This window comes from Magnolia sinica, chromosome 3, assembly GCF_029962835.1.
Source record: "Magnolia sinica isolate HGM2019 chromosome 3, MsV1, whole genome shotgun sequence".
In the NCBI taxonomy this organism is placed as follows: domain Eukaryota; kingdom Viridiplantae; phylum Streptophyta; class Magnoliopsida; order Magnoliales; family Magnoliaceae; genus Magnolia; species Magnolia sinica.
Genome location: NC_080575.1, coordinates 17,609,017 through 17,616,922, shown reverse-complemented (window position 1 = coordinate 17,616,922; position 7,906 = coordinate 17,609,017). Strand labels below are relative to the sequence as shown.

General features: G+C 41.7%; 1 protein-coding gene and 1 long non-coding RNA gene across 2 annotated transcripts; both read right to left on the bottom strand.

Moving 5' to 3' along the window:
• Positions 1 to 2,935: 2,935 nt before the first annotated feature.
• Positions 2,936 to 7,682, bottom strand: LOC131239630 (probable glucan endo-1,3-beta-glucosidase A6). Its single transcript, XM_058237431.1, has 3 exons — positions 7,536 to 7,682; positions 6,144 to 7,448; positions 2,936 to 3,343 (listed from the first exon to the last, which is right to left on the bottom strand). Exons 1-3 carry the CDS (start codon positions 7,582 to 7,584, stop codon positions 3,306 to 3,308), a joined length of 1,392 nt encoding a protein of 463 aa, XP_058093414.1. The 5' UTR covers positions 7,585 to 7,682; the 3' UTR covers positions 2,936 to 3,305.
• Positions 4,801 to 6,137, bottom strand: LOC131239631 (uncharacterized). The gene is made up of 2 exons (XR_009168297.1): positions 5,330 to 6,137; positions 4,801 to 5,033 (listed from the first exon to the last, which is right to left on the bottom strand). It is a non-coding gene; the product is annotated as an uncharacterized LOC131239631 (long non-coding RNA).
• Positions 7,683 to 7,906: the final 224 nt, after the last annotated feature.

Sequence of the window (7,906 nt, the reverse complement as noted above, 5' to 3'; positions counted from 1 at the left end):
GCTATAAATTTAATTTTGCCCAATCTATGCAATGAAGTGGATCAACCACATGATCATTGCATTGGTCCGTAGAAAAATCTCGAGTAGAGATTAGTTAGAATCCATATCTAGATTGCAATCATTTTTTGTAAAAATTGGTGAGGTCTTATCTAAGGGTCTTATATATGATCTAAATGAATCATTTGATCCTAAGGGCCAAACGATACTAGGGCACTAATTTTCAAATCAATTTGATCATAGATTGGATTCCATCAATCAATTTTAACTATAGCTATCATTTTGCACATTAAATTCCAAGATGGTGATTGGATGAATCGGATACAATCCCCACCATTTTTATATAATCTAGGATAGATTTAATTTAATATCCAAAAAATGTGGGTGGATCTAACCTTTTGATATACCATAAAGATGGAGGGAAAGAACCATACATAACATTCTTTTATCTAAAAGTTGAGATTATAGATGGTCTAAATCTAAACGTCTACTGACCCATCCCTAATGTGGGAGTTTAGGAGTTAATGGATGGTTCGGATATGTCACATATAATTAGGAAATCATTTAAAACAAGAAATTAAGAAATTTAAATTTGAAAAGTTAAAAGATTCAAAATCCTTTGTGCATCACCGCCTGATCAATTGATTGACTGATTGATTCGATCGATTGACCGATCGATTCGATCGATCGACACTAGCACAAAGTGTCCAACAACTAAAGTCCAAATTTTGAATTTAGTTTGATCGATTGATAGGTTAGTTTAACCGATCGATAGTACGATTTGACCGAATGAGAATGTCAATTCAGTCAATCGAATGAACGAAAAGTGTCCAAAGAGTTAAAGTGAACAATCGAATTTACACCAATCGATCAAAATAGATTTTGATCGAACATCAATCAAATTTACACCAATCGATTAAAATAGGTTTCGATCGAACATCAATCGAATTAACACTGATCGATCCAAATAGGCATTTTTGCACTACTTTAATATTATACCATAATCAAAATACATTGATATAGCTATTTGGATTCAAAATTTTGACAACAATGCCATGAAATTGTACAATGATTATGAATTTTCTTATGTCTCCTTAATACATTTACACTTATCTGACAATTCTCATTTTTGGTTTGCTTGTAATAAAATCATAATAATGATACACTTTATTGACACTATCGAGATAATTTGCATAATGAACAAGCCTAAGCCATTCCTCCGATTTAGCGAAATTAATCCCACTCAAAGGTATGTATTAGTGAGAAAGGGGGCATATAAGTAATTACAAGGTAATAGAGGAAGCCAATTTATGGACATTAATAGCATGTTTGGATGACCGAGTTTCACAATAATGCGCCATAAAACTCACATCATTGCTCTTTGTAATGGCAAAACCAAGCTGTCATATCATAATAATCTATCAAAATACCCTATCCACACTGTCTATCTTGTGAGATCATTTTATGAAAATAATAATAATAATAATATGCCACATCCAAAATAAAAACTGACCACACCACAAAAATAGTCAAATTGAACGTCTGCCATTAAAAACTTCTCATGGCCATAGAAGTATTGGATAAAGCTGATATTTGGTGTCATGCCCATAGGTGATATTGCAAAATAGATAGACTGTGGATACGATACATATTAGGCAAAGTTATATCAACATCAATCTAATCACGTGAGCACATTAGACGCATACCAAAAAATTAAAACTATCATAGTAGTATTTGTATCAATTCTAGTTCCTACTATGTGTAAGACGGACCACACCACATTACCGTGGAACTCCACCATCCAAATCGACCACACCACATTACCATGGAACTCCACCATCCAAGGTGTGTTTGGTCTATGGAATTGAATCACATTAGATGAGATTAACATCATTATTATACAATGATTGCATGTTTGGAAACTCTATAGTATTGTAGCCATCCATTACCATGTTTGGGACAAAATGTTTGCCACGGGAAGACACCGGATTAAGTGAAATCCTGTTTGGTGGACCATAGAATTGTATTCAACAAATCAAATTCAAAACAGTTGTTACTCACTTGTACACATCTTGTCTATAGAATTGTATTCAACAAACCAAATTCAAAACAGATGTTGTTCACTTGTACACATATTGCACACATATGTAATCAGAATGTTATGTGTAAACGGTGCATCGGATGGACAGCATGGATAAACGCATGCATCAATGCGGGTCCCACATGTGAAGTGGATTTCAAAATCCACATGAATCCTATTCCATGGGACTAAATGAAATTCCATCCCACCCAATCCCAACCTTTCCCATCATCTCCAAATATTAGATGGAATTGCACGGGACTAAAAATTCTATATCAGCCAAATGCTCCCTAAATACACAACCCAATGGAAATATCACAATTTTTTTTTCTATGCACGCACACACACTCACTCTGTAGTGAAATTTCACCACGTATGGGTAATCAGAACCCTTGACCCGGTGTTGAAACTCCCGAGAGTCTACCACAGAGAAAGAGTAAAGACCCAATGGAAATATCGCATGACAATGGATTTATCAAACTTCTGTCAGTTAAGGTGAGTATTACTTAAAAATATGATTAGTCAACATGTACAGATTCAAAATGATCGAGTATCACAGGCCATACTCTGCCCGTGTATCAAATAACCACCACCACCATCCCTCTCCCACGTCTTTCAAACCAATTCCCGTCATCTGTTTATTTTTTTTTTCAACGTTCCAATTCCTCTGTCATCATTAATAATACCGATAAGTCACGCCACTTTTTTCTATTATAACAGGACACTTTCAAACCATGATAATAGACGAGGATTGATAGAGCGTTGACGAACTCCAACTACAAAACAATAGAATTTCCAACAACCAAACAAGATGGGTGTAGATTTCATTTTCCCGAAGAAGGCAGAGCATTTAATTACTCCATTACAAAACATTAGAATTGCAGCTGTGAAACTGCCAAACATGGTGGTTGTACATTCAATTCCCTAAATAAATAACAACATGGCACTCATTGAGATATTCCATTTCCTGTTTCCTTCCCCTGCCTTGCCCGTATATATGATAATGATCAAACTACCCAAAATCTCTAAATGATGGGAGACTTTGTTTTTTTTTTTTTTTGATAGTCAATTGAATCAGGAACACAAGAAAAATGGGCCATGGAGAAATCTAGGAAAAGATGCAAATCTCTCCATAAAAAACTAGATCACTAATCATTCCCCCCAAAATGCATTAAAAAAAAAAAAAAAAAAACACGACCCGTGTGATTCCTCCATAAATTAATCATCTTCAGTTGGTTAGGCTGGGGTACTTGCAAGATCCATAACCTACACCACACCATAAATTAATCAGATAGATATTAAAAACGGAAAAAAAAAAATCAGACATAAAAACATTGATACTCTGTCAGAGTGTGATGAATGATACGCAGGCACTCAGGAATTACTTAAAAATTGCATATGTCGAATATAGCAGTCCTTAATTATGATACCCAGTTTAGATTTATCACGAGCTAAAAGAGAGATAATCTGGTGCTCTCAGAGCAGTGTAAGTTATAGCAGTGTCGAATAATGCTCCTAGTTGCATTGGAATACTTAGGCAGTCCAATCCATTGATCTAGACCGTCCATTAGATTCATCACACATCTCATGAGCTATCATGAAAACATCTCACTCATCTGACACATACGAACCCTTTGATCAATGACCTTTAACATGGATGTTTACATAGAAGTGGGTTAATGCGTGTGGAAAATCAGGCCAAATCAATAATGATGGCTTATCCAATCAGTGAGATTTTTTGTGAACCGAGGCGGCTAAAAGAACTATAGCTAGAGTGGAAAAAATCTGACCGTCTGATTGGAGGACATGGATTGGACGGTTGAAAAAGAAAAATATCCAATTGCCCTAATTCCCGCAAACACCGGTAATTAGAGGTTATGATTGTTCAACCAATCTACTTTTGGTACGGAGCTCCACAGTTTAGTCGGCTTGGCCTGGGTTAATTTTTGCCACGTTTACAATCCCTGAGTGCCGGCGTATCATGCGATATACTGCCCGAGTATCATGTAACTAAAAGCATGAGTCCAACGGCGCGGATTACGTGATGCTGTAACCTGACCGTAGGGCCCACTTCGATGGACGTGTTGTATATCCACGCCGTCATCATTTTAACATGGTTCTAACAATGAGGCAGATCCAAATATCTGGTGGACCACAAGGTACGGATTGAATTTCCGCCGTTAAAAATTTATTGGGGGCTGTAAAAGTTTTGGATCAAGCTGCTATTCGTGTTTTTCCTTCATCCAGGTCTTTGTGAGCTTATCAACGGGTTGGATGGCAAATCAACATTGCAGTGGGCCCTAGGAAGTTTTAATGGCAGGCATTTAATCACCACTATTTTCCTGTACTACGGCCCACCTGAGATTTGGATCTGCCTCAATTTTAGTACCATGGCCTAAAATGAACGGTCAAAAGGAACGGACGGAGTGGATATAAAAACACATAGATAAAAGTGGGCCCCACGGCAGGGTTCGGTAACCCAAACAATATCCGACCTATAACCGTAGGGTGTGGCCACAAACAATCGCCCAATGAAGAAATCACACTGATAGATATGGACCATTGGCCTTTGTAAACATGGATCCAACCATCCATTTCCAGAACCTGATGAGTGGGCCACCTTAAGTTTTGGAGAGGGAACATCTCACTTGCTGTCTGCCCACCTATACAGTTCTTATGGGCGGCACGTGGCTAATGCATGTGGGAAAATCAAACGGCAGATATGGAAAAATTTTGTTAAGATATCTTCCGCCGTATAAGGACGGCGTGAGGAGCTGTCCATCCACAGATCTAGAAATAGTTTTTTGAAAAAATAGCATTGACTTGATATGATTTCCACCCATTTGAGGTGGCCTTCACATCATCAGCTACTTAGATGGATGGTCAAGATTCAAATGTCTACATGTGCCCTCGTGGTCACTGCTCGATTTGGCTGCGACCCTGACCATAGGCCCACCTCCATGTATGCATTCTACATCCACGCCGTCCATCCCAAAAATGAAGCAGATACAAATTTCAGGTGGACCACGTGACCTTTTCAACAGTTTGGATGGTTAATAAACATTACGGTTGACCATAGGAAGTTTTTAACGGTAAGCGTTCAATAACCTTTGTTTCTTGTTGTGTGGTCCACCTGAAATTTGTTTCTACTTCATTTTCGGGACGATGCCCTACAATAAGCCGGAAAAAAACAGATGTACAGCGTGGAGATAGAATGCATACATGGAGGTGGACCCACGGTCAGGATCCCACCCACAGCTGTCTCCGGGATCGCAGCCAAGTCGAGCTCCTGCTTTTGTGTACAGCTGGCAGAGTCATGGAAGATCCAGACCCGGTCATCCGGCTGTTTTGACCGTTCATCAATAGCACACAGGTCTTATGGAACCTAACACGATAAGTGGGGCCCACTGTATGGTTTGGGGCTTCAGGACACTAGGAAACGGATGGACGACTCCCCCTGCCACCAGTGGTCGGTGCTCTGTGGGCCCCACGATGATGTATGTGTTTCATCCATTCTGTTCATCCATTTTTGAAGATCATTTGAGGGCTTGATCCAAAAAATGAGAGATACATAAACTTCGGGTGGACCACACCACATGAAAACAATAGTGATTGGATATCCACCATTAATATCCTCCTAAGGCCCACAGTTCTGTTTATTTGACATCCAATCTGTTGATTAGGTCATACAGGCCCAGGTGAAGGAAAAAAAACAAAAATCAGCTTGATCCAAAACTTTTATGGCCCCCAAAATGTTTTTAATAGTCGACGCTCATTAAACACTGTTTCCTGTAATGTAGTCCAATTGAGACTGGGACATATCTCATTTTTGGTCTCATACCTTAAAATGATCTGTAAAAATAGATGGACGGCATGGATGAAACACATACATCATGGTGGGCCCCACAGAGCACCGACCACCAGCCAATGCTGGTGTCAGGGGGAGAAGCCAATCCGTTTCCAATTCTAGGGCATTAACCACAGGGGCCCACCAGATGAACAGTCAAGATCACCAAAATGTGGGCCCCACGTACCCTCGACTTAAAAAATGGTGCAACACACTTACTTGGGTCGTTGATTGTCTGAACTGCGAGACCATTGAAATAGCAAGTCCCGCCCACGCTCCGAAACTGCTGCCAGTACAAGTTGAAAGCGTAGCTCGCGTGCGAGACCAATGTATTAGGGTGGTAACACGCCTTACCGGGCTGGATCGCATTGCATGTACCATTCCCCTGCCCACACGCGTAAGTTAGTGCCCCACCCAAATCTGTCGCATTCACCTTCCCCTCCACCACCACGCACCATATCTTCCCCTTGTACGGCTCGTTATTTGTCGGAGCAGGCAACGACTTGTAGGCGGAATCCGGTAGCTTCCCGGTCAGATCCACCTCATAAATCCCCGTTCCATTCGGATAAAACAAGCCCCAGTGCCGTTCCGTACCCGGCCCAGTCTTCTGATTCTCATTAAACAGAGAGAAGATAAATGTCGGAATTACCCTTCCCGGTCGAGCCGGTGTCCCCAGCGCCGGCTTCACAGCCATCTTCCTTGCAAGGTTCCTATTATAAATGGCAGCATTGTAAATATTCGCTCCAATCTCGTCAAAATCACCCGCATTCGGCCACCCGGTCTCCGCGATCGCAATCCGTACGCCCGGGAACCCAACCCGCGTCATCGCGGCGTACACAGCGTCGAGAAGCTGGTCCAGGAGGTTGGTGTAGGTTAAGCCGCTGACCGGGTCGGCGTACGTTATATTCGTGGGCTTCAGGAGCGCGTAATCGAGGCTGATGGTCTTCGGACTCGCGGCCCACGCGAAATAGGTGTAGACATCCACGAAATAAAACGATTTCGTCCGGTACAGGAACTGTAACATCGGCTTCATCACCGTGTCGGATATATCGGGCCGAAACGTTCCGTTTGAGGGTGGGAAAGTGGTCTGTAACGCGTCCATGGCCAGAGGCGTGCCGACTTTCACGTTGCTAATGTTGTATGATTTCAAGGACCATTTGATTTTACGCATGGCGGGGAGGAGATCGTACCAGACCTGCTTGTTGGAGGTATCGGAGAGGATTTCGTTGCCGACAAGGAGGTATCGGATTAGGGTTTTGGGGTAGAAAGGGAGGAGGTTGTTGCAGACCCATTCGTCGGCGGCGGACTGGTTAGTGGAGATGTTGGAGATGGCTTGGTTGGGGACCATGATGGAGACTTGGAGTTGGGTTTTGGAAAGGGCGGTGAGGATTGAAGGGTTGGCATCGTAGATCTTGACGCGGTGGGCGTTGAGGGATTGGACGAGGGAGATGGAGTGGGATGGGGTGGGGAGGTTGTTGCCTAGCTGGCCGTAGTTGATACCGATGGATCGAGCGATTTCTGCAGCTGTAGAAGGAAAATGAAGTTAGAAACAGATAGAGAAGAGTACTTACAGGAGAGAGAGAGAGAGAGAGAGAGAGAGAGAGTACTTACAGGAGAGAGAAAGGAAGGAGAGAAGAAGGAGAAGAGGAAGAAGACCCATCTCTGCAATTTTCTTTCCGCTTCTGTAGAAATGAGGATGAAAGTGGTTTTGGGGGTTTTAATGGAGAGAGAGAGAGAGAAGAGAGAGAGAAGAGAGAGCCGTTGAACAACTCGAGGAGGAAAGAGACAAAGCTGGTGAATTTCTGTAGCCATATCCGATGGTGAGCGGATTATATGACGTGTGACATGTATATCTTTAGAAAGTACACACGCGTTTTCAATTCTCACGAGTGGGATCCTTTATTCGGTAATCCACACCGTTGGTATGTTGGGTCCCATCGTGGATATCTCTATAATCAATGTCATCGAATAGAAATTTGATA

What these genes read in the sequence shown, in the direction of transcription:
- LOC131239630 (XM_058237431.1), bottom strand. Translation starts at nt 7,584, where the DNA reads ATGGGTCTTCTTCCTCTTCTCCTTCTTCTCTCCTTCCTTTCTCTCTCC. An exon ending in CTCCTTCCTTTCTCTCTCCT is followed by an intron (nt 7,449 to 7,535) that starts GTAAGTACTCTC and finishes TTCCTTCTACAG; the next exon opens with CTGCAGAAATCGCTCGATCC. An exon ending in TCAGACAATCAACGACCCAA is followed by an intron (nt 3,344 to 6,143) that starts GTAAGTGTGTTG and finishes GGTGTGGTGTAG; the next exon opens with GTTATGGATCTTGCAAGTAC.